The sequence below is a fragment of the Chiloscyllium plagiosum genome, unplaced genomic scaffold, assembly GCF_037043375.1.
Source record: "Chiloscyllium plagiosum isolate Xiang-an unplaced genomic scaffold, Cpla_swu_hap1 HiC_scaffold_39, whole genome shotgun sequence".
In the NCBI taxonomy this organism is placed as follows: Eukaryota; Metazoa; Chordata; class Chondrichthyes; order Orectolobiformes; family Hemiscylliidae; genus Chiloscyllium; species Chiloscyllium plagiosum.
This window is the reverse complement of record NW_028270177.1, coordinates 20,515,302-20,542,496: the sequence shown is the minus strand read 5'-3', so window position 1 is coordinate 20,542,496 and position 27,195 is coordinate 20,515,302. Positions and strand designations below refer to the sequence as shown.

General features: G+C 43.3%; 1 protein-coding gene across 1 annotated transcript in view; it reads right to left on the bottom strand.

The window, feature by feature from the left end:
• Nucleotides 1–27,195, bottom strand: part of atp8b4 (ATPase phospholipid transporting 8B4) — a 254,191-nt gene that overhangs the window by 118,656 nt on the left and 108,340 nt on the right. The window contains exons 4-5 of the mRNA XM_043677403.2: nt 9,810–9,868; nt 1,111–1,224 (exon numbers count right to left, since the gene is read on the bottom strand). Of these exons, the coding sequence (XP_043533338.1) occupies nt 1,111–1,224; nt 9,810–9,868 (173 nt within the window). The remainder of the gene's footprint in view (nt 1–1,110; nt 1,225–9,809; nt 9,869–27,195) is intronic.

The following is a 27,195-nucleotide window of genomic DNA, read 5'->3' as shown; positions in this document are numbered from 1 at the left end:
TCATAAAACAATCCATTTCAGCTTAAAGACTTAAACTGGATAAGTCACATATTTAACAATTGTAAGTGACTTCAAGCTAACAAGTCGAGGCTAAATTATAGCACACAGAAGTGATTACAATGAAATAGAATCAAACAATCAAACTGATGAAATAAAAGTTGAACTAAACAAAAGCTTGTAAACTTTTAAACTTTATGAAGGATTAAAATATATATTTATATCCAGACTTAACTGTGAATTCATGGTTGCAAAAACATATCATGTTAAATTTGTTCTTTTAACGTTAATAATTTCGATTTCAGCATTGTGCTGAATTCAATGCCATGCTCAGATTTGGAAGGTCATAGCAGCTGATGACATTGTGTTGAATAAATAGAAGATGCACTAAACCCAATGCTGAGTTCTGGGTGTTAATAGTATGTGGATGGCACACCCCTGAAGAGGAACCACCTAAGACTGTTACTAATAATTCACATCCCATCCTCCCCATCCCTTTCACTGTTATTTTCTGCCCCCTTGAGTACCTGGTTGGTGCACCCTAAGTCCACTGGTTGCTCCACAGGGACAGCTGTAAAAAATGGGGAAAACTAGTATTGTAGACAATAGAAATGGTACTTTCCCTATTCTTTAGTTTAACTATTTCAAGATAATTTTATATTGCCACACATATTCAATTGGTAAATCTCAAGACCAATAGTGGAAAGAGTACAGCTCCTATGACAAGTGCCCATTGATGGTAGATATGGTACAAATAAACTATAAGATCCTGTTCAGGATGGTAACTAATCATCTTGGATACTGGGCCACTCATTTCACAAAGGATGTGGCCTTGCTAATTTCACAAATCAGAACGAAAGTTCCGCTCTTTGCCAAGTTTAACTTGACACACAATAAGTTTTATGAACCATTTGAATACACAAAAAATATGCTAGAAATCACGGTTTTAACAGCAGCCGCGAGCTTGTTTCATTAGATGAAAATATTTCTCTTCTAATATTTGAAGCACGTGTTATTAAATACTCCACTGTCAAAGAAGAGTCAGTCACATGATACCAATTGTAAACATGTTCCACTCCTGTTCTTGTGTGCCGTATTTTAAAAATCACTAACCTGTAAAAGCAGCAGGAACAGAAAATATGCGTTGGCAACTCGTTGGAACTGCTCAAACAAGTTGATAGGCAGAAATGTGATAACATTGTACTTTGAGGTTTTGATGCGGTTATTCTGAAATAACAAAAGTAAAATTATTCAAAGATATTTAAATGTAATTAACAACTGTTGAATTTTCTGATTAATATCAAGTTATAAACTGATGGCAATAATCATGTTTTCACTATATTTGTCTACAGACCATCTACAACATTATAAATGGGTGACATACATTGGTTCAGCCAATGGCAATTTTAATAACTTTTCCCATAATGTTTTTATCATAAATATTGCATCTGTAGATTTTGATGTTTCTGGAAACATTTATTTATTCTTTTATGTCAGCATTGATGGCCAGGTCAGCAGATTTTGCCCATGAATTAAATGGTTTGCTGGGCATTTCCAAGGGCAGCTTGGAGTCAACCACTCTAGCTCTGGAATCACAAATAAGCCAAGACTGGGCACAAATCTCAGACTGCCTTCCCTCAAGGTCATTCTCGAATCATTTACATAAATAACAAAAAGCAGTTCAATTTGTTTAAATTTTCGCACAGCCTGGGATGAAACTAGTCAATATTGGAGTTTAGATCAGAGTGGTGCTGGAAAAGCACAGCAGGTCAGGCAGCATCCAAGGAGCAGGAGAATCAACGTTTCGGGCAAAAGCCCTTCATCAGGAATAGAGGCAGGGAGCCTCCAGGGTGGAGAGATAAATGGGAGGGGGGGTGGGGCTGGAGCTGGGGAGAAGGTAGAAAAGAGTACAATAGGTGAATGGGGGTGGGGATGGAGGTAATAGGCCAGAGGGGAGGGTGGAGTGGATAGGTGGGAAGGGAGATTGGCAGGTAGGACAGGTCATGAGGACAGTGCTGAGCTGGAAAGCTGGAGCTGGGGTAAGGTGGGGGGAGGGGAAATGAGCAAACTGGTGAAGTCCATATTGATGCCCTGGGGTTGAAGTGTTCCGAGGTGGAAGGTGAGGCATTCTTTCTCCAGGCGTCGGGTGGTGAGGGAGCGGCGGTGGAGGAGGCCCAGGACCTGCATGTCCTCGGCAGAGTGGGAGGGGGAGTTGAAATGTTGGGCCATGGGGGGGTGGGGCTGATTGGTGCGGGTGTCCCGGAGGTGTTCCCTGAAGTGCCCTGTGAGGAGGCATCCAGTCTCCCCAATGTAGAGGAGACCACATCAGGAGCAACGGATACAATAAATTACATTGGTGGATGTGCAGGTGAAACTTTGATGGATGTGGAACGCTCCTTTGGGGCCTTGGATGGAGGTGAGGGAGGGGGTGTGGGCACAGGTTTGGCAATTCCTGCGGTGGCAGGGGAAGGTGCCAGGATGGGAGGGTGAGTTGTTGTGGGGGCGTGGACCTGACCAGGTAGTCATGGAGGGAATGGTCTTTGCGGAAGGCGGAGAGGGGTGGGGAGGGAAATATATCCTTGGTGGTGGGTTCCATTTGGAGGTGGTAGAAATGTCGGCGGATGATTTGGTTTACGCGAAGGTTGGTAGGGTGGAAGGTGAGCACCAGGGGCGTTCTGTCCTTGTTACGGTTGGAGGGGTGGGGTTTGAGGGCAGAGGTGCGGGATGTGGATGAGTTGCTTTGGAGGGCATCTTTAACCACGTGGGAAGGGAAATTGCGGTCTCTAAAGGAGGAGGCCATCTGGTGTGTTCTGTGGTGGAACTGGTCCTCCTGGGAGCAGATACGGCGGAGACAGAGGAATTGGGAATACGGGATGGCATTTTTGCAGGAGGTAGGGTGGGAAGAGGTGTAATCCAGGTAGCTGTGGGAGTCGGTGGGTTTGTAAAAAATGTCAGTGTCAAGTTGGTCGTGGAGATGGAGAGGTCCAGGAAGGGGAGGGAGGTGTCAGAGATGGTCCAGGTGAATTTAAGGTCAGGGTGGAATGTGTTGGTGAAGTTGATGGACTGCTCAACCTCCTCGCGGGAGCACGAGGTGGCGCCAATGCAGTCATCAATGTAGCAGAGGAAGAGGTGGGGAGTGGTGCCAGTGTAACTATGGAAGATGGATTGCTCTACGTAGCCGACAAAGAGACAGGCATAGCTGGGGCCCATAAGGGTGCCCACGGCTACCCCTTTGGTCTGGAGGAAGTGGGAGGATTCGAAGGAGAAATTGTTTAGGGTATTGGACTCCAACTGGGACAGAAAGTGGCTATTCCAGGTGAATCATTAACAACCACACCAGGAAGGTTTCAGTGGAAAACAGGACACAGGTTCCAGTATGTTACACTCCAACTGACTTTCTGATGTCACCCGGTCGTGCTGTAGGATGATCTGTCAGTATTGTTTGCTCACACCTGATCAACTACGTAATGCAGAAAGCAGTAGTTTTCAGAGTTGCCGTCATGTACACTTTAATATTTTTCTTTAAATAATCAACAGTGTGCTCTTGCTATAGTTAGCTTATCCATAATCTACCTCGCCTATGGTAAAGTGTGTTCTGTCATTAATAGCATATATAACAAGAAAACAGAGTGTCGAGGTTTCTGAGTTCAGTTCAGAGTCAGACTACAAATTGGGAAAAGAAGTCACACTCCAGTCTATGGGGAAGGGCTTAAATCACTGACCAAAAAAGATTGCTTTGGTAAATATGACCAATTTGATAACTAGTTTTGATTTAATCCAAACTAGAAACGGGGAGTTAACAATTAATTTCATCCATGCTTTCAGAAAACTGCTGGGAGCTGAAATCAAAATAATAACAAAATTTAACTATTGCCTGTTCAATGAATACAACAACAAGTTAATGAATGGGTGTTGATGGGGAAGGTAGGTACACAAAACTAAGCATTTACTGCAACGGACAATAGAATATTAAGATGTGGTTATAAAGCGTTTGCCTTCTCGTCTCACATCCCAGATATACATTGTCCTTTATACAGAAGTGAGGTTCAAACTGTTTTGGTTTTATCAATATATAGTCAGTTCTCCTACAATGTGAAAGTTGCATTCTTGTGCAATCCCACATTCTAGAAAAATTGTGCTTTAGAAACAGTGCTTAGAGTTGGCGCCATAATCGTGTTACAGCCAACATGTTTTAAAAGTCTGCGCAGTAGAAACAGAGTCCTCAATTCGTCAATCTCATTGCAGCGAATGCACATTGATGAAACATATTAGATTACATTACAGTGTGGAAACAGGCCCTTCGGCCCAACAAGTCCACACCGACCCGCCGAAGCGAAACCCACCCATACCCCTACATTTACCCCTTACCTAACACTACGGGCAATTTAGCATGGCCAATTCACCTGACCCTGCACATCTTTGTGACTGTGGGAGGAAACCGGAGCACCCGGAGGAAACCCACGCAGACACGGGGAGAACGTGCAAACTCCACACAGTCAGTCGCCTGAGGCGGGAATTGAACCCGGGTCTCTGACACTGTGAGGCAGTAGTGCTAACCACTGTGCCACCGTGCCGCCCACAATATGTTATAGCAGATCTAGGAATTAGGAAATTTTAACTAGCTAAAACAATTTAAAAATATACTTAAATGTCAAACCAGAAATCCACATATTTATACAGGGAAATTCATTGGCCCAATGGATGCCCAAGGATAACACTGGACAATGCAATTAAAAATAATGCTTCAAAAGGTCATGTACAATGCCTGTAAACTAATGTCCACCAGATGGAGTCAGTGCATTTTAAAAAAAAAAGTTGAAATTGTGACTTAAATTATGGATTTGTGCCTGATATTTTTAAAAAAACAACATTCAGTTGGAAGTAGACAATGTCTGGAAAATGCATCATGAGTCCAGCTAATTGAAGTCTGTGGAGTCAAACTAATGGTTCTAGGCCTTCCTGCACCCGTGCCATCGGGTGGTTTATTCTCAACATGCTTTTATCAGACAAATTATCCTTCTTGAATTGAAGTTCAGAATTCATAAATAACAACAGGATTGGCCACCAGAGAATTTGCTGTTGATGAGAATTTCCCACATTACAGCCAAAAAGCACTGAAGCGTAGAGGGTAAAAAATATTATTGTTTTGAATAAATTAAAACTTAACTAACAAAAATTGAACAACTTAAAAAAAGTTTCACCGCTGCTTTCATTGAGAGGAAATCTTTTCTGAGATAAATTTTGGAATAGTTTCCACGACTGAGATCAGGTTGCTCATTTATGGAGGAGATCCTACTTCAAGTTTGACCCCACTCATTTGCCAATTGACGCACAAATGCTTAAATGTGAAGTACTTTTCAGGCTGAAAAGTAAACGTCTTGTCATCAAATCTACAAACATCATAAAGTGTGACCTTTCAAATTCTGGAAATCATGAGAATAAATTTCTAAAAAGATATTTAATTTCCTTTTATGTACTTTGATTTCCTCAAAACATCAAGTATGTCAAGTATCGTTTACAAATCAATGCAAATTGTCCCTGAAATCTGGTTATTAATCATTTTCCATATTATGGAGCCCACAGGATCACTCACATCCGAGGGAAAGACTAATGGAGACCTGGCCACTTGAACTCAGAAACAATTCTCATTTACAAAATGATTTATAAATTATGGTCAGTGTCTCCATTATCTCACTCACGACTCTTCAGTGTTGTGCCTGCAAGCAGCCAGATTTGGTAACTTCCTGCTTTTACTCCTAATTACGGTGACTTTTATCCCAGAGGTGGGTCTTGGAATCCTCTTAGGGTAGAAACTAACATCCAACTTCCAACCTTAAGATTTAAAAATACATGACTAATTTCTGCCACTATCTCAGTTTTGGGCTCATTCAAAAGTAAACATGCCTCTTTGCGCTTCCATCCTTTGATGCTGGTGTTAGCTCTTGGTGTTTTCACTTATCTAAGGTTATATTTTCTGTTATATTTTCTTCAGAATTAATTCATCTCTCCTTTTGCTTCATTTCTATGGTACTTCTTTAAGTGTTCTCAATTTTCTTCTGTATTTGACCCTACATTTGGTATATGTCAATTTTAAAGAAAATCCAACACTCCATGTAGGCCCAGCCTGTGACACACTTTAGTACAAGAAGGAATTAAACAAAATATAATCAGGGCATCTATTTGTTTTTTTTTAAAAACAGGTTTTCATGAATGGAGAGTTTGGGATTATTCACAATCCTTCCCAAATCTCAGAGCACAATGTTGTCATGGTGAACGACAAAATGGAGAATGTGGGACAGCACCAGAAGCCAGTCAGCTGGATGGATTTTTGCCTCCAGCCTTACGGCAAGAGTTAGACGCACATTCATAATCTCTAATAAGGACTGATGTACCGTGAGGCAGAGCAGATTCTGCAATAGAGTAGACCAGAACTATCATTGTAGTGTAGTGTAGAATACTGTATTTCCAAATCCATTATCCAGTTTTGGGTCTGAAACACAACTGAAAATAGCTACCTTCTAGTTAGATACTTGTGTGTTGAATCACTTTAAATCTTCAACCATTTTCATCTTGAATTTGTTAGGTTATGGACAATGTTTCCCAAGGATTCTGTGTGCATCAGTTACATGCCCTGGTTTTGTATCTAGAATCTGATCAGGCTCTGCATTCTTCAATAGATTGACAACATATCGATTGGGAAAACAGCTCTGGATACATTCTAAAGGGCCTTCACCCACTATCTCAGTCCCCTGTAAAGGGTCAAAGATAATAGCACATGCATACACTTTAATCCTCTCTAATTATCGAGAAATAGCTATGATATGCTGCAAATAACATACAGATCCATCATTAATTATTAACATATAGATACACTGTCCAAGCACCAACCTCAATAACCATTTTCCAGATGGAACTGCAATGGGAATAATGCTTCTTATTCAATTTTCTTTCTGTCTTCTCACAATTTTATAACCAGGCATACATGATTCACATTGGCAGATCTGTTAAAAACAAGTTTCAGACAGAACTGCATCATGTCCTTCAATTCTAATTATTCTGTCTAGTTCCCTGCTTTTATTTAAAATATTTTGCACGTTGGTGTATAACCACCGTAGTTCTGATTCAGAACTATCTTCCCTTCTCCTTTTTCTCCTATTCTTTTCTTCAGTGTCATTCATCTAACTATTTTATCTGCTCTTTCCCATTTTGTACAATTATTCCTAATCCTTTCTTCATCTTCCTTGCTTTATGATTTTATATTCACCCATTTTAACCTCTCCAAGGGCTTTATTATTATTCCATTCTTGAGTTCAAACAAAAGCAAAATACTGTGGAGGCTGGAAATCTGAAACAAAGACAAAAAATGCAGGAGAAGCTCAGAGGTAATGATTTGTATCTGATTTGATTCTTGTTTATTCGGAAAACATCGTATAGAATTTGAAACATTAAATTTAACATTGAGTTCAATATAACTTTTTGAAAACAAACAAGCGTCAAATCAGACTCAAAACATTATCTCTGTGTCTTTTCTCCACAGATACCCTGCTGCGTTTGTCCAGTATTTTCTATTTTTATTTCATTGTTGAGCTCAGCTTGCTCTAGAACTCATCACACTGGAGAATTCTGAAGTTCTCCCTTCAAAATGATGGGTAAGCTTTTTGAGGATGGGCTGAATCTTACTACCCCATGCTGGTTTAGCATGTGGTACCAGAAGTCATCCTCAGATTACTACCTTGGAGGTCCTGTTTTCTAAGCATCTGAGTGCTTCAAACTCCCTTGGGAAGAACTCTATGGTATTCCAGATGTCACTGACTCTAATACAAGCCATATGTTCAGATTGCTCATCCTCTCTCCACGAAACGTATCCCATCACATGCAACGTTAAAAAAAACTGGCTAAGGCTGGCAGTTGTGGCTGCAGTAAAAGTTATCATTCCCAATAATATGTTATTCTAACTTTCCACAATATTTTTCATCATAGAGTAGTATTACCCATTTACTATGAATACATCACGAGAGCGGGCAATTTCATAAAATCCCTGTAGTGTGGAAACAGGCCCAACCCAACCAGTCCACACTGACCCTCCGAAGAGTAACCCTCCCTGACCCATTACCACACCCTATTACTCTACACTTACCCCTGTCTAATGCACCTAACCTACACATCCCTGAACACTGTGGATAATTTAGTATGGCCAATTCACTTAACCTGCACATCTTTGGACTGTGGAAGGGAACCTTAGTACCTGGAGGAAACCCACGCAGACACAGGGAGAATGTGCAAACTCCACACAGACAGTTGCTGGATGTTGGAATCAAACCAGGGTCCCTGGCGCTATGAGAAGGCAGCGCTAACCAGTGAGCCACCGTGCCACCCCAAATTAAAGCAGTAGTTTCCAAACTAAGGTGCAAACAAATTCTACCTCAAATCCTTTCAGTTGGAAGCTTTTACCGCTCTATTCTTGGATAGGTTTCAACTGGAGACCACGGGTTATTATCTCTCCATCCTTCAGGCTCTCTGCCTTTATTCCTGATGAAGGGCTTTTGCCCGAAACGTCGATTTTACTGCTCCTCGGATGCTGCCTGAACTGCTGTGCTTTTCCAGCATCACTCTAATCTAGACTCTGGTTTCCAGCATCTGCAGTCATTGTTTTTACCAGGGATTATTTAACTTGTTATTTTAATAGTTGAAAGGACAATGAAATAGCCCATGGTGCCATTTTACCTATCTATAGATAGTGTAAGGAAATGATTCATTCTTCATATTAACCCTTAGCCTTTGTCAGCTATGTATTGTAGGTTTCAGTTAGCAGACTGGAAATATCAGTTCTAATGAAATTAACAGCAAATTCAGGGCAGTCCCGACACCTGCCCTTTCTGACTCAGCATCAAGAGTTTTCTGCAGATCGCTCAGGACTGAGGTACTAAGGAGACAGTTTGATGATCAAATAGAGAAGCTGTAGCTTTAGATCATGCCTCCTCCAAAGACAGCTCTGTAATATTCACAGAGAGAGCTGCTGTTCTCTTTAGCAATTCTGAGCTGCATCACCTAATTAACAGGACAGTTAAGGTGAAGGCCTGAGAAGTGGTTCTTGTTGCAAGTTATTGCAATTAATGGCATGAAGTAATGGAGAAACATGTGGAATCTTACAGAGTCAGAGTGAAAGAAAGATAATCAAAAAAAAAGTTCATTAAAAAATTTGGGAATTGACTTTTTAACCAGCCAATTGGTCCTCTTGACCTCAATACTTGTATTGTCACAATTGTTTGGCTGCAAGTCTCCGAAGGATATGTGTAATTATTGGTAGTAATCATAAGCATTGTATATGCAGTTACTGGTAATAATTATTATTATTTTGACCTTAATTTCAATGAACGCCCATAAATGCCTTTGAAACATATTAGCACGTGAAATAATATATAACTCTATAAAGAAGAACATTGACTTCCTAAGAAAATTACTCTGCATAAAAGCAGTGCAATACAAGAGATACTTTTGTAGTCAGGCAGGAGTTCGCAATAACCATATCTGTCACTTTAGAGGAAAGGTTTAATTATGTTTTTACTCCTAGAATAGCTACTTTGCATGTGTGAAAGGAACTGTCACAAAGATAGCACATCACATGACCTTAGAACATGTGACTGCAAGGATACAACATACACTCCCTTACTATACCTTCTAACATAGTTACATTCATAAAGTTTCTTAAAGTTCAATCCGATGAGTTTTGACTACATTTTTCTGTTGTTATTGGATTATGGTTTGCAGATTATAGACTTTGGAGTGTTTACAAAGACTAAATCTTCACTTACAGCATATTGAAACTTTTCGTTATATTCACGGTTGTTAGCTATCACCCTCCGCTCCTCCTCTGAAAGACAAAAAAAAGTAATTCAAAAACAATTAACCACCGTGACTCACCTCATCAGATTGTGAGGAACCAGATAATACAATTGGAGAGAATCTGTAACACCTCAATTACAGACTGAATAAGAAAGCTCCTACATTCCAAAAGTAACAAATCTGAAAAACAATTTTACTTTTATCTTTTAGGGTGGGAGCATTCATCATCGTGCCTGCAAATCACTCAGTCAATATTCGTGTTAACTCTATGCCCAAGACAGCTTTAAGCAAACAACACACCAGGTACTCAGTTTTCAAACACTTTAGATGTGTCAATGCATCTAAAGGATCAGAAAGGCAACTTGAGAAGAAGCTTCAAAGAAGGTGCTTCTCCAGAACTTCTTCTGCACTGACTCTTACTCTGGAATCTTTGGAGTTGAAACCTTGACTGTGATTCGCTGTCCACAGATGGGATTGGACTTGCTCCAACATTTTCCGTATAAATTTCAGATTTCCACCATCTGAAGAGTTTTAATTGACAGCACAAATACTATTTGCTCTGAAGGGACAGACCATTTCCATTTAGTGATACAAAATTGGTGGGTTTCATCCATATGGAAGATCTGGTTCTGCCTATTTCTCATCAGGAGGAATACTGCACTAGCCCTGAATTTTGAAGTCAGTAACTCCACAAATCGGATTCTGCACAAGTAGAAATTTGTTTCTCCTAAGAATTCATTCCTATTTTTAACATTTTCCTCCAGCTTTTCCCAGCTTAGGGACTTGGCAATGGCTATATCCCTCATATCTGTGACAGCCTCTGGTGAGCTGGCAAGATTCCAGAGACGTGTCAGCACATTCCCACCCTATCTGAAGGAAACCTTTTACTTTCATAGACTTAATTTAGCCATGCCCAAGTTGCAAGGCACATGTCTTCCATATAGTTTTCAGCTATAAGGTATTCAGGTTAATCCTAATCCTAATCCAATCATTGGCGCAAGCTTTAGGAGGAGGTGTAAAACTAAAATAAAATGCAGTCGTGAGCAAGTTGTCCAAACAAAACTTAATTCTGAAAAAAGTGTCAGCAAGAGGCATTTTGTTCATAGGTAAATGTAGGCTTGAATTAGGAAGAATTTGTTTCCTGTTTGCACGTAGAAATCACAAAAGAGAATTTTATACTGACCATATGGTCAGTTAAAGCTAGGACATGAATTGAAAACAGGATACATAGCAGTCACACACATAACGTAATGGTAGATATTGCCGACCTTCTTTTTCATTTTAATGTAATAGAGCTATTGTTACTAAATAAATAAATACTGCTGTACAGGGCATTGGGGGAGACCACATCTGGAGTACTGTGTCTAGCTTTCGTTTCTTTATTTAAGGAATGATATAATTGTCTTTTAATTATAATTGCATTTGAAGCAGTGCAAGAAGGCTGACTTGACTGATTCCTCAAATGAAGGTTTGTCGTACGAGGACAAATTGGAACTGTATCCTTCCCCTTGTGGGAGTAAATAAGGCATGTCCCATTTAAGGAGGAGACAAGGAGACTGTTTCTCTTCAGAGGGTCTTTAGTCTGTGGAATTCTCTTCCCCAGAGAGCACTGGAGTAAAGGTCATTGAATATTTTTAAGTCGGAGCTAGATGGGTTTTTGACTGATATCAGAATCCAAAGATGTGGGGGGTATAAAGGAAGGTAGGGTTGACAATGATATCAGCCACATTCTCTTTAAACAGTGGAACAGTTTCAAGGGCTGAGTGGCCTAATTTGTACTTTGTATGTATTTTCTATACCAAAATATCTTAAAGAGATATTAATGCCTATGTTAAAGTACGTGCTGGAAATTTACAATAATACCACAATTGAATCCCCTGACAATATGCTTAAACATACTGCCAGCAGGTGGTTAACTAATTTGACTTATTTACAAAACAAAAACAGTTTCCTATTAAAGATTGGTCCAGTGGGAATCAAGCCACAAGAAGGAAGGGCCACATTCTTGTTCTTTTGAAGGTGAATGTGGAGGTGAGCTGAAATAATTGCATTTTGCAGGAGGAAGGTCGCCCGCTTTCCTCATTGCGCATGCATGTGTGAGAGAAATGGCAAATTTTACAGCCAGGAGGTTCTGCCCCAGCTTCCAGAATCTTCCGGGTGCTATATTTCGAAAGGCATTTCACTCTGCAATCCAGGAGCATCAACCACCTCAGCCCACCAGCTGAGGTGTTAGGGTCCAGGTAAAAGGCAGTTGCTGCACTGAGAGGCTCTCCAGAAGGCTAGTCAGGACAGAAGGGCTGGCATCAGGCAGCTGCTCGGGTGGATGAAGGCAGCCTGAATGATAGCTGTATGGGTCAACACCCATGGGTGACTCCAGTGATGTAGGAGGATGATGTTCATAGCAACACCAAGGGGCACACTAACCACTAATTGCTCCATTTGGTGCCAGTGAATGCTGTAAAGTTGCAGCTGCAGTGCACCATCACACAGGAGGGTGGCTGCCAGGCATCTCCATCACAAAACCCACCTTCTCCCTCGTGTCTGCGTGGGTTTCCTCCGGGTGCTCCAGTTTCATCCCATAGTCCAAAGATGTGCAGGTTAGGTGAATTGCTAGCTTGCTCCATAGTTTTCATGGATGTGCATGCTATGTGCATTAGTCAGGTATAAACACAGAGTAATACGGGAGGGGGATGGGATACTGTTCGGAGGGTCTTATTGAGCCGAATGGCCTGTTTCCACACTATCGGGATTCTATGAAAACCTCAGTGTCTGTCACTACATTGCAGCTCCCAAAGTGACACTCTCCTGGCGTTGCCACTCTCACTTCTGCCAGGGTTCATGTTTAAACATAAAAGGAGCTACAACACTCATCGGCTCATACATCGCCAGCTTCACTGACCTTTCACCTCAACTAGGTGAACGTACACAACTGGGCTTTTCACCAAAAACTCACACGGGACAAGGAGACAGCGACAAAGAATGGGTTTGTACTAAACATCTGCCAGGTATCACAGGCATCACAGGCCCATGCCTCAGGCAACTGTCTGTGTGGAGTTTGCACATTCTCCCCGTGTCTCCTCCGGGGTTTCCTCCGGGTGCTCCGGTTTCATCCCACAGTCCAAAGATGTGCAGGTTAGGTGAGTTGGCCATGCTAAATTGCCTGTAGTGTTAGGTGAAGTGGTAAATGTAGAGGAATGGGTCTGGGTGGGTTGCTCTTCAGAGGGTGGGTGTGGACTTGTTGGGCCGAAGGGCCTGTTTCCACACTGTAAGTAATCTAATCTAAGTAATCTAATCTATTTATAATACTGACCTGTTTTACATCAACTGTAGCGCTTTAAAGGCACTAACCTTTCATTCAGAAATCTTTAACTCCTGACTTCCCTTACATCAATTTTTTCTTACAAGTAAAGCACACAAACAATAACAGCATTGGAAATTGCCATCTCTCTCATTATCAATCAATGCAGACAGAGTGCTCCTGTAGCCATACTATTGTCTCTTAAGGCCTCTCTCCTTCTGCAGGGAAACAACCAATATGATAAGTGGAAGACATGAAGCTGCTCACCGTCTCAAGCAGCAGTCCACTGAGCTAGCAGGAGAGCAAGGGGGCCTTTCCTGCAGTAACAGGAGATTGGATACCTACAGGCACCGAGTCAGTCAAAGGGACTCCAATATTCTACTCCCATCTGTACAGGAAACAGCATTGCTGTCACTAAAATGTGGGAACTCAAGATACAAACAAATCTTTGTCTTTTTTCTTTACAGTCTCTGATTAGATTAGATTAGATTAGATTACTTACAGTGTGGAAACAGGCCCTTCGCCCCAACAAGTCCACACCGACCCGCCGAAGCGTAACCCACCCATTCCCCTACATTTACCCCTTTACCTAGCACTACGGGCAATTTAGCATGACCAATTCACCTAACCTGCACATCTTTGGACTGTGGGACGAAACCGGAGCACCCGGAGGAAACCTACACAGACACGGGGAGAATGTGCAAACTCCACACAGTCAGTCGCCTGAGTCAGGATTTGAACCCAGGTCTCTGTCGCTGCGAGGCAGCAGTGCTAACCACTGTGCCACCGTGCCGCCAATCCCATTCCTGAGCAAAGGGGGGGGAATAAAAAAGACCCATCCCTATCAGCCCCACAAACCACACCACTGAGGAGGAAAAGTCATGAGTCTCAGAGTCTGCACTCCCACCGTCCTCCTGCACAAAGTCATTTGTCTCGATCAAGTGTAGGTCTAAGGTGAACACAGCATCAACTTGAGCTCACACTTAGAGGAGGAAGTAACTCCACTGGTCTCAGACACCCTGAGGATTACTGGGGAACAGGTCCCTGCAGAACCCACCAACAATCAACGTCCAGATGTGGCCATTCATGAGCTAACCAAGATGGATAGACAAGAAGGGTGATATTTTGGCAAAGATTATCTGTAGACTTGAAGCGAAGGGCAGAGGAGCCTGCCCAGGTTCCAACCGTTACAGGCTGTCCTCAACATGTGAGTGCGTAGCTGCCTCCATGAACCGGATGTTAGCTGCTGTGGACACCAGGTCCAAAGGAATTGGTATCTGCCGGCTATGCACATGGCCCTTCCCCCATTGCTCCAGCCATGCATTCACTCATTCATTCATTCTCTACCGAGGCTGGAGGCATTGAGGGACCATGACATGACTGTGCATCAACCGGGAGGAACAGCATCAGGTAGGCTAATTGGGACTAACATCTCAGACACTCCGGACATATCCTGCTACCCCATCTCTCCCCTTGCCAAATCAAGCAAGAGGGAGGAGGTCAACTGCAACATTGTGACCCGACCCAACCACCCACACTCCCCAGAGTGCCAACTTCCCCTCTCCATTCCCCAGGATCCTTCCAGTGCCCACGCCAACCACACCCTTTACATTCCGTGGTCTACCAAACCCTCCCATCTTTAAGTGGGCCTCAGACTCCTCCCTCCTTGGTCAGCTCTGCTTGCCCACTCTCATTTAGTTTGTTGGCATCAGCCAATGTGGCTATTTGACCCGGTCAGATTTTACTGAAGGAGTTTGTATTCACTGGAGGTTTGGAGGAAGACGCCCAACCCTGCCAGGTATCACATCTGTAGTCGGGTTGTGAGCGCGTAGGTCCTGTTTTTTTTCTCCACAAGACTGTGACCTTGAATGTAAATGCAGTGAACGTGCCTGAAAGATTCTGCGGTCAATGCCATTGCCTTGAATTTGCTTCTTGCCCTTCGAAAAGCTCCAGGCAAGTGCAGAAAATTACTCCCCAAATTTCCACAGAACAATAACAATTATGTTCAGCTCAGAGTTATCTTGGCAATTAAACAGCTGTACATTTGAAAAACATGTTGCTCTTGTTTTGCCCTGTTAGTTCACTGGTTATCTCTCAGACTATTTCCAGCTGTAAACTGAAATGGGCCACATTTCCTTTCCAAGACCAAAAAAAAGAGCTGAAAAGAGTTATGGGCCATTTCCCACTAACATGTGGGCAGGAAAAAAAATCTAGATCAAAAGATATTCAGTCGCAAATCAACACGGTCAAAAGCCTTTACTGTAATGGAAAAATGCCTGGATTACCAGCATCTAAAAGTATCCAAGTCATCGTTCCTCCCCTGAAGGTAATACCATAATTACTCAGAACAATAAGGAAAATCAATGGCAGGACTAGGACCCCTGTGCCGATTGCTGCTGGGATGGGGGTGGGGGAGGGCAGCATTGTGGCTCAGTGGTTAGCACTGCAGCCTCACAAAGCCAGGGATCCGGGTTCAATTCCACCCTCAGGCGACTGTCTGTGTGGAGTTTGCACATCCTCCCTGTGTCCACGTGGGTTTCCACTGGGTGCTCTGGTTTCCTCCCACAGTCCAAAGATGTGCAGGTCAGATGGCTTGGCCACGCTACGTTGCCCATAGTGTCCAAGGATGTGCAGGCGAGATGGATTAGATGGGGTGGGTCTGCACAGGATGCTCTTCAGTGGGATGGTGCAGACTCGATGGGCTGAATGTCTGTTTCTGCACGGTAGGGATTCTATGATTCTAGGGCATTTCAGCTAGACCTGCTGAGTTTCTCCAGCAATATCTATCATTGATTGGCGCTTTCTCCATGACAATGCCTCGACTAGTTAGAGTTCACTTGCCAATCATTCAGCATTCTCCACTCATGCAGTATAATTATTGGTTTTCCCCTTGAACTGGTATTCTTGCAAATTGTCCTGATGAGTACAAGATGAAAAATTTTGACAAAAAGTTTTGTCTTTACAGAGTTACAGATTTTGCAAGCCAGAACAGATAGCTTCTTAAAGTTCAACATAAAACACACACACACACGCGCGATCTGGAAATGCTGCAAGAGGCTCATAGAATGTACATTTTCCCATTGTGAATGATAAAAAAACTGCAGCGTTTGTGTGAAGATCTGACGTAAATAAATTTGGTTCTGATCACCCCACTCAACACAAGAACACTTACAATTTTTTTTCTTTATTCTTTCATGGCATGTAGGTCTCGCTCTCATTTGTTGCCCAACCCGAATCTCCCTTGCACTGATTGTCGTGTTCAATGATTTCAGAGTCAAGCACATTTGCAATGTGTCTAGAGTCACATACTGGGCCAGACCTTCAAGGATGGCAGATTTCCTTCGCTAAAGGACATTAGTGAAACAAATCGATTTTTATGAAAATCAATGAACCTTTTATGGCACTATTGTCGAGACAAGCTTTCAATTCGATATTTTATTTGCTGAATTCAAACTTCGCCAGCTGCTGTGGTAGGATTTGAAAACAAATCCTCAGAGCATCAGCCCAAGACGCTGATTTATTAGTCCGGTGATATTATCACTACACCCACCTTCTCCTTGGACTGACAGCTGGACAATATCATACAACTCAAATCGCAATGTTGTTGTAACCCCATTACACATCTCTGTGTACTAACAGACGACACTCCCTCCTCTGAGGAATGACGAGCCAATCTTTCTTGAAAAGGCCATTGTCCACGAACAAGGCCGTGTGATGTAGCAGAGGATGTGTCTACGCATTCCTTTGACCTCCAGAGATGGAAACTGGTCTACATCCAAGAGTCGATTTTAAATATGGGGATAAAGGGTGTACTGAGCAGGCTTCATTAGTTAATACGTGTTACATTAATCACTTTAATTGGAAAATATCCTTTTAACTTAAACGTGTCAAAGAATTAATCGGGAAAATTGAATTATTTATTGCAGGCCTTACAGACGAATAATTTAAGGAACTATGAAGAACAGTCCCATGTCCTGGCCAATATTAATCTCTCAACTAACCGCAAAAGCAGATTACGCCTGCTTTTATATTTCATAGTTAAAAATCACACAACACCAGGTTATAGTCCAACAGGTTTATTTGGAAGCACTAGCTTTCGGAGTGCTGCTCCTTCACCAGGTGGTTGTGGAGAATAAGTTTGTAAGACACAGAATTTATAGCAAAGGTTTACAGTGTGATGCAACTGAAATTATCAATTGAAAAGAACCTGGATTGTTTGTTAAGTCTCTCATCTCTTAGAACGACCATATTGGTTTCACTAATTACTAAACTTAGTGATCTCGGACCAAGCCCCACTCTCTGCAACTGGATTCTCAGTTTCCTGACCCACAGACCACAATCCGTGAAGACTGGGGACAATATTTCATCCTCACTAACACTCAACACTGGAGCCCCCCAGACTAATGCCATTTACAAGTTCACTGGTGACACCACCATAATCGGTCGAATCTCAGATGGCGATGAAACAGACTACAGACTGGAGGTGCAAGACCTGGAAAAATAGTACACTGAGAACAACCTAGTTCTTAACGCCAGCAAAACCAAGGAACTCATTACTGACTTTCGGCAGGATGTTACTCACACCCCCCCAAATATTAACAGCACAGAGTGAAGAGTGTCAAGCTCCTGGGAGTGGTCATCCACCACAAGCTTTCTTGGACTCTTCATGTGGATGCACTGGTTACAAAGGCCCAACAATGTCTCTTATTCCTCAGGCAGCTGAGGAAATCTGGTATGACGATGAATACCCTCGCAAACATTTTTGGTGCGCCTTCGAGAGTATTCTATCTGGATGTACCTGGTATGGCAACTGTACCATTCAAGATCGGAGACAATTACAGATAGTGGTGATCTCGGCCCGGACAATCACAAAGACCAACCTCCCATCTAAAGAATCCATCTACCTTGCCTGCTGTCAAGGAAAGGCAGCCAGCATTCCCAAAGATCCATCCCACCCTGGCAATGTTTTTCTACAACCTCTACCATTGGGGAGAAGATACAGAAGCCTGAACACATGCACCAGTTTCTTCCCTACTGTTGTTAGAATACTGATGGGCTCAAAAACTCTTAGCATTCGTCTGTACCTGTGCTTTGGTTTTTGCCACTGTTTACCTATTATTTACTTAACTATGCTATTTAACTCTGTGATCTGCCTGTATTGCTCACAAGACAAAGTTTTCAACTGTGCCTCGGTACATGTGACAATAAATTCAATTCAAATCTTTCATATGTAAATCCCAGAACCCTTTTTAAAATTACATTCTCAAGTGAACTTTAATAAGAGGTGCCATGTTGTCTCAGATAATGCATTGAAGATGTGAGGTGCCCTGTGTAAGGCTGTCTGTGCCCCAATGTTCAGACTGATTCTATTTCTAAAAAAGGGATTTATAGAATCTTACAAAGATTCACGCAGTTTTTCAGCAAAATAAAATGTAATTCTGCAAGTACAAATTCACCCAACAAACTTATATGTGTGTATGTGCATGTGTGAGAGAGTGTGTGTGTGTGGGGGGGGTGTGGTGGTATATGGGTGTCTGTGAGAGAGGGTGTGAGTATAAGTCTGAGTGAGGGTGCATGTGTGGGTATGTTCATCTTGGAGGAAGGCACTTCAGGATAGGCAACAATGCAAAGTGGCCGAGCAAAGACTGATAGTCAAATTTGGTACTCGTGGGTATGGCCTCAACCAGGATCTTGGGTTTATGTCACCATATAGGTGACCCCAATGTACTAAACACACACACACACACACACACACACACACACACACACACCCCGTTACATGCATACTCACACCCTCTCTCTCTCTCTCACACACAGAGAAGCTTGTGGGGTGAATTTGTACTTGCAGAATTATATTTTATTTTGCTCAAATACTGCATGAATCTATGTAAGATTCTGTAAATTACTTTTTTAGAAATAGAATTAGTCTGGGCCTCACCTCCACACTGCGCTGGCCTCACCTCACCTCCACAATGCGCCAGCCTCACCTCACCTCCACACTGCGCCAGCCTCACCTCACCTCCACACTGCGCCAGCCTCACCTCACCTCCGCCGGCCTCAGCTCACCTCCGCACTGTGCCGGCCTCAGCTCACCTCCACATTGCACTGGCCTCACCTCACCTCCACACTCCTGATGAAGGGCTTTTGCCTGAAATGTCAATTTTATGCTCCTCAGATGCTGCCTGAACTGCTGTGCTTTTCCAGCACCAATATAATCGAGACTCTGGTTTCCAGCATCTGCAGTCATTTATTTTACCTCCACACTACACCGACCTCACCTCACCTCCTGACCATATTGCACCAAGCATCGCTCCCACACTGCGCCGGCCTCGCCTCGCCCCCACACTGCGCCGGCCTTGCCTCACCTCCACACTGCACCGGCCTCGCCTCACCTCCACATTGCGCCGGCCTCATCACACCTCCACATTGCGCCGGCCTCATCACACCTCCACACTCCTGATGAAGGGCTTTTGCCCGAAATGTCGATTTTACTGCTCCTCAGATGCTGCCTGAACTGCTGTGATTTTCCAGCACCATTCTAATCTAGACTCTGGTTTCCAGCATCTGCAGTCATTGTTTTTACCTCCACACTGCACCGGCCTCACCTCACCTCACCACACTGCACCGGCCTCACCTCACCTCACCACACTGCACCGGCCTCACCTCACCTCATCACACTGCACCAGCCTCACCTCACCTCACCACACTGCACCAGCCTCACCTCACCTCCACACTGCACCAGCCTCACCTCACCTCACCTCCACACTGCGCCGGCCTCACCTCACCTCCACACTGCAGCAACCTCACCTCACCTCCACACTGTACCGGCCTCACCTCACCTCCTGACCATATTGCAGCAGGCCTTGCCTCCACATCACCTTGGTCCAGTCCTCGCCTCCACACCGCATCAGGCTGGGCCTTATCTTAAGGCTCTCGGAGCTGGGAATCCACTCTGGATTCACCTTGAAGCTATCAAAGCTGGAAGTCTACAATTACTTCACTTGAGGCTCAAGGATGGGAGGTGGGTAAGAAGAATGAAGGAAAAACAAAACACAAAATGACAGAAAAAAACAGAAGAAGCAGACAAGCTCCAATTGAAGAGTCCTACTCTGCCTCCATCTTGAATTTGGAATTATCTCATTCAGCAGCTTGTTAATGCTCCTGAACTCTCATCACCCAATAATATCAATGCTTTATCCAGCCATCTCATTACCCAGTGACACAGGTAATGAAACAGCTACATTAAAACAAAGTGCTGGAAAAACTCAGCAGGTCTGGCAGCATCTATGGTGAAAGAAACAGAATTAATGTTTCGAGTACAATTACTCTTTATGGGACTGCAGGGGGTGGAGGGAAATGGTAATTTTATGCTGCTGAAGAGGAGGAAGAATGAGCAGAACTGATGGTGAAGGAGTCCAGAGCAAAAAACAAAGGGAATAGTAATGGTAATGGTACTAAAGAAAATATGAAGGTGGGAACTAGGTGTTAATGGTCGTGTGAAAAGAAGAAAATAGGTTCCCTGCTGAGACCAAACCCAGAGGACCATGTTTCAACTCCGAAGTTAGTGAACTCAATGTTGAGCCCTGAAGACTGTGAAGTGCCTGAGTGGAAACCAGGATACTCTTTCTCCAGCTTGGGTTGGGCTTCACTAGAACATTGAAATGGATCATGGGTGGAAAGGTTAACAGGAGGGGCAGGAGGGGGGGTGAAAAGTGGTGGACACTACAGAGATGAAAACTTGTAATAAATACTCAAATTTTGAAACTTTGCAATTACTTGCCTCTTACAAAATCAAAAGTGTAATTACCCACAAGCCACCACCACTGATCTGAAGTATCTTTCAGCCCTTGCTTTCTCACTTCCATCACAGCAATGATTCACCTTTAAAATTCTAAGCTTGCTTTGCAAATCCCTCTATGGCCTTTTCCCTCTTTATCTTGGTCATCTCTGCCAGACCCACAGATCTCACAGACAACGGCACAGTTACAATTCTGGTCCTTAGACATCAGTTATCACTCCACCAGAGGTAGCCATGGCTTCAGCCAATCCTTTAGGTCCGGAGCTCCAGGACATCCTCAAACCTCTCCATTTTCCCACCTCTCGCTGCTCTTTTATGATGCCTCTTAAAATCAATATCATTCAACCTGATACCTCACTACCCAGAAAGAGAAAAACATAAAGCTTGCAAATTATACATACTGGTCCAATTGTCTTTCATAGAACATAACAGCGCAGTACAGGCCCTTCAGCCTTCGATGTTGTGCCGGCCTGTGAAACCAATCTGAAGCCCATCTAACCTACACTATTCTATTCTCGTCCCTCTGCCTATCCAATGACCATTTCAATGCCCGTAAAGTTGGCGAGTCTACTACTGTTGTAGGCAGTGCGTTCCATGCTCCTACCTACTCTCTGAGTGAAGAAACTACCTCTGACATCTGTCCTATATCTATTACCCCTCAATTTTAAGCTACGTTCCCTCGTGCTAGCCATCGCCATCTGAGGAAAAAGGTTCTCATTGTCCAACCGATCTAACCCTCTGATTATCCTATATGTCTCAATTAGGTTGCATCTCAACCTTCTTCTCTCTAACAAAAACAGCCTCAGGTCCCTCAGTCTTTCCTTGGAAGACCTTTCCTCCATACCAAGCAACATTCTAGTAAATCTCCTCTGAACCCTTTCCAAAGCTTCCACATTCTTCCTATAATGCAGTGACCAGAACTCTCTGCAATAGTCCAAATGTGGCTGCATCAGAGTTTTGTACAGCTGCAGCATGATCTATCAATTCTGAAACTCAATCCCTCTAATGAAAGCTAACACACTGTATGCCTTCTTAACAACCCTATCAACTTGGATGGCAACTTTCAAGGATCTGTGTGCCTGGACACCGAGATTTATCTGTTCATCTTATATGCCTCAATGGAACCCCAGTAAAGAGTTGTACATTTGTTTTTGAGTATGAACGGTTTTGACTATTCCCTTCCTGCTGAGTATGTTGTTTGGTGACAAAATTTGTTTCTTAGCTCTTCTGTAAAGTGCCTTGATGTAAGTGCTATATAAATGCACATTCTTGATAAGATGCAATATCAATATATTATTACTACTAGGAGAAAGTGAGGACTGCAGAGTCGAGAGCGTGGTGCTGGAAAAGCACAGCAGGTCAGGCAGCATCCGAGGAGCAGGAGAATCGACGTTTCGATGACTGCTGACCATGATTCGGGAGAACGCTGGTGACAATCGAGGAACAACATTTACAGCTGCTGCTTAAGCAGTTGCAGAAATACCTTGTAATTTATTACACATTTCTATCAACATTAATGAGCTTGCCTCTCTCTGTTGACTCGCTGCAAAATCAAGAAATGACAATTGTTTTTAAACATTGACATAGCAGATTCCTGGTTGCCTCAAAGCACCTGAACACCTAACTGGCTTCTCTGGGAATACAGACAAGTCTGATAGCCACTTGTACAGAAAAGGTCATAGATCAAAATGAAATGAGCAATTGAACCCCTTCGATAATATTGACGGTTGGAGGAAGAATATTGCCCAAAGCATCCATACGGGGAAAAAAAATAGTTTTAATAAAAATACGAAGAAAATAAACAACATTTAAAGCTTACTCCAAATCTTTTATAAATTTGAGCTTCAAAGAAAAATTAAACAGCTAGAGATTGTGTTTGTTCGAAGCGTATTCCAGTTGAATTGATTAAGAAGTTCGAGGCATATGAATTTAAACTATGCAAGGAGCAGTGCATGTAGCTCTGGGATAACTGATACTCTTTACTTCTTCCAGTGGGATGTGGACCTGACCCTCACTGGGATATAAATCATACAGAAAGCCAGCACCTTTGGGGTTCATGGGATCTGCTGAAGTGGTTTGGATCACTCTAGTGGGTCAGAGAGAACTTGCCAGAGTGTCTTCCCTTAGGCCCGGTTTTTTCTGTCCCTGAGGGGATACGACATGCTTGTGGATATTGGGAGTGACTGTCAGGCATGTTTAGTCATGCTGCTCCAGCCATCATGAGGTGCAGGTAGACAAGCAGGAGGCTGGAGGAACACAGCAAGCCAGGCAGCATCAGGAGGTGGAAAAGTCGGCATTTCGGGGGCAACCCTTCTTAAGGAATGGGGGTGGGTGTAAGGGGAGCTACAGATAAATGGGGAGGTGGGGGATGGGGGCACGGGGTGGTGAGGTAGCGATAGGTGAACATATGTAGAGGGTACGACCTGGTTGGTCGATGGAGGGATGAATCCGGTTGGTGGCTTGAAGGGTCGATCAGAGGAACAGAAGGGAGGGGGAGGGGCTGCGAAGGGAGTTGGGGGATGGGAAAGGATGTTTTTGAAATTGGAGAACTTAATGTTGAGTCCTCCGAGCTATAGGGCTGCCCAGGCGGAAAATGAGGTGTTGTTCCTCCAATTTGTGGTTTAGTTCATTGTGGCAATGGAGGATGCCAAGGATGGTTATGTTGGGAAGGAGTGGGAAGGGGAATTAAAATGGGCGGTGACTGGGTGGTCAGGTCAGTCCCTGCAGGCCTGGGTAAGATGCTCGGCAAAACGTGCCCCGAGTTTACGTTCGGTCTTCCCAATGTAGAGAAGACCATATCGGGAGCACCAGATATAGTAAGCTAGGTTGGAGGAGAGGCAGGTGAACTTTGTCTCATCTGGAAGGACTGTCTGGGGCCCTGGATGGAGGTGAGAGGGAGCGGTGTGTCGGCAGGTTTTACATCTTCTGTCTGGGCACCCTACAGCCTGAAGGACTGAACATGGAGTTCTCTAATTCAAATCAAAACCCATCCCCCTCCCTTCCATTCCTCTGATCCACCCTTCCTTCCAGCCACTGACCGGATTCATTTTTTCCCATCGACCAACCAAGTCGTACCCTCTACCTGTCTTCACCTCCTCCCACCTCACCACCCTGCCCCTGCCACCCCCTTTATCTGCAGCATCCCCTACACCCACCCCCATTCCTGAAGAAGGGTTACACCCGAAATGTTAACTTCTCCACCTCCTGATGCTGCCTGGCTTGTTCTACCAGCCTCCTGCTCGTCGACTTTGGATTCCAACATCTGCAGTTTTATCATCTCTAATCATGAGGTACAGGATGATTTTAATGGAACAGATAGTTTGTGGCTGGAATTTCCACTTTTTACTTATCTAAACTGTCAAAAGTGGGTGGGTGAGGGGGGGCCTCAGGAACACACAGATGGGATTACCTGTACTCCTCATGCTGTGTCATTTTAACTGATTGGTTCTTGTCCCCAGACTGATTATCTAAGCTAAGCCAGTCATCATTACTAAAGGTCAAAATGAGAAAATTAAATTTTTTCTCTCCTCTTATATTGCTTATGACTTGAGGAATCAGCAGCCCTTGCTTACCTCATACACAATTGCTTCAGGCATCAACTGTGAATACAAGACATCAGCAAAGTATTTGACCATCAAGCCAATGCATACAAATCTGGTCCTATTCTTGTCTAGGACCTGGGGAGAAAATTATTACAATCCCTGAAACAGATCTAAATGGGGGATGCGGGGGGGTGGCAGAATTTACAATGCTGCTATATCTTGTCCACTGCTGAAGCGGTTTCATCTCATAGCTACCCTTGTCCTCTGAGTTATCAGCAGTAGGAATCCCAGGAGAGTTTCTTCACCCTCCTCTTGACATACTGAATCCAATTGTAGTTTTTCCAGAGGAGAAAGTAAGCTCTGCAGATGCTGGAGATCAGAGCCAAGAGTGGATTGATGCTGGAAAAGCACAGCAGGTCAGGCAGCATCCGAGGAGCAGGCGAATCGACGTTTCAGGCATAAGCCCTTCATCAGGAATGAAGTTTCTCCAGAGGTCATTAAATCTCTGTCATATTCATCATCCAGTCTGGAATTTTCCATTTTGTTTTTAAATTCCCACATCAGATGTGGGCATTGCTGGCTGGGCCAGCATTTATTGCCCGTCCCTAGTTGCTCTCGAGAAGGTGGTGGTGAGCTGCCTTCTTGAACCGTTGCAGTCCACCTTACCCACAAATGTCCTTAGGGAGGGAATTCCAAGATTTTGACCCAGTGACAGTGATGGAACAGCAACATATTTCCAAGTCGGAGTGAGTGGCTTGGAGCGGAACCTGCAGGGGGTGGTGTTCCCATGTATCTGCTGCCCTTGTCTTTTTAAATGGACATCGTCATGGGTTTGGAAGGCGCTGTCTGAGAATGTCTGCCATGCATCTTGTAGATAGTACACACTGCTGCTACTGACTGTCGGTGGGGTAGGGAATGGATGTTTGTGGATGTGATGCCAATCAAGTGGGCTACGTTGCCCTGGATTGCTCCCATTTGGTTTGGTGCATCCCTGTGCAGTACATTAATCCACGAAACCAGAGAGCTAAAAATACCTTTTGAAACATCCAGAATAAGATTATCCAGTCAAAAATCTTTTCAACAGTGCAGGTATAAAAGCCATGTCATGGTGTTTGAGATACAGTAGTTGCAACTTCTTATAAGGCCTATTCCCAACATAAGCATAGATTTAGAGATCAAATAAGTATAGTCCTGAAACGTCGATTCTCCTGTTCCCTGGATGCTGCCTGACCTGCTGCGCTTTTCCAGCAACACATTTTCAGCAAGTATAGTCACAAGTATCATTTATCACTGGTCTTAACTTAACACCTACAGAACATCAGATAACTTTTAATCAAATTAAATCAATTTGGATAAAACTGCAAAAAGCAACACATGCAGCTAGCAAGGTAGGTTCCACTTGTGCTGTACATAGTGTCCCAGGAGGAAGTGGTTCTAACTTTACAGCACATAATGTTCTTGGCTATATGAGGAGCAAAGTCTTCCAGGAAAACTACCGAAAATGACAATTCTGAAGCATTTAAGAACACTTTGCACATCAGTTCATTTAATTCCCATCTGGTAAAGCAAATCAAGTTTGAAGATATCACTACGCTTCTTAATCTATGAGGAATTGACTATTAATACCGTTGTTCTTATAATTTTGACATAAAATACGCAATATGCTAAAGGCATGGTGGTGCATTGTTCCTGGTTTGGATTTAGTTCAGCACAGAGTTGTACAGCAGAGGCAGGGGACAAATGGGTTGCTATGCTTGCCGCTGAAAGATACTCCCTTGCTCTTTGACCAGAGTCCTGCAGGTTTCTCCACTACGTTTATTCCATTTCCTTTTGAAGAATACTGTTAAATCTGCTTCAGCTCCTTTTCAGATTCCCAGATCGTAAAAGCACTGCATTTAAAGAAAAACCTTCTCATCACCCCTTTGGTTCTTTTGTCAGTATTTCAATTCTTTACAAGCCAACTGCAATGGGACAAACTGCCAAAAGTTCCCAGCTGCATCTTCATGGCCAAGGGGCCAGTGACCACCCAAGAGAAGGACAGGCAACATTTATGTAAGAAGTGACTTAAAGAGATCATTCACTTTTATTAAAGGAGAGTTTTACATCAGAAGTCTACTCCTCACTCAATATATTTCTGACCTTTCGATTTTTATTGAGTCCATTTCCGAAATCAGATTTTTTCATTTTGCATCTCACATCTGCGTGGAGTGGAAAACAATAACTATCTGCACCAGAAAGAGAAAAGTACTTTGTTTTTCTTAACCCTGAGGGCCCATGGAGGGTTGTTCAAAACATCTTAACTAAATGGGACTTTTCTCCAGTGCAACATTGACAAGCCTGAAACTAGCTAGTTCAGCTTTTGCAAGAAACAAGCTAACAAATCCCCAGCTTCTCATTGCTTCCCTCCTGTACATTGCATTTGGCTTTCCAGCTGTGTGCACAGGCTAAATTGGACAACACACAACCTCAATTTCCCAGACTGACCCGAGAACGAGCTTCAAAGCCTCAAACACATCCATCACACAGTCTCAATCACCATACGATCCAATTGCTGGTTCAAATTTCCAACACCCTCCTTCTTGATCTCCTAGCTCCACCTGAGACTAACTTCACCACAGCTGCTTATGCAGTTTCCTGTAACGTATTCTACTTGCCACTGGTCTTTATTCCCACTCACTTCCCTGTTCTCCCACAACACTGATTATAACCTTTTGATT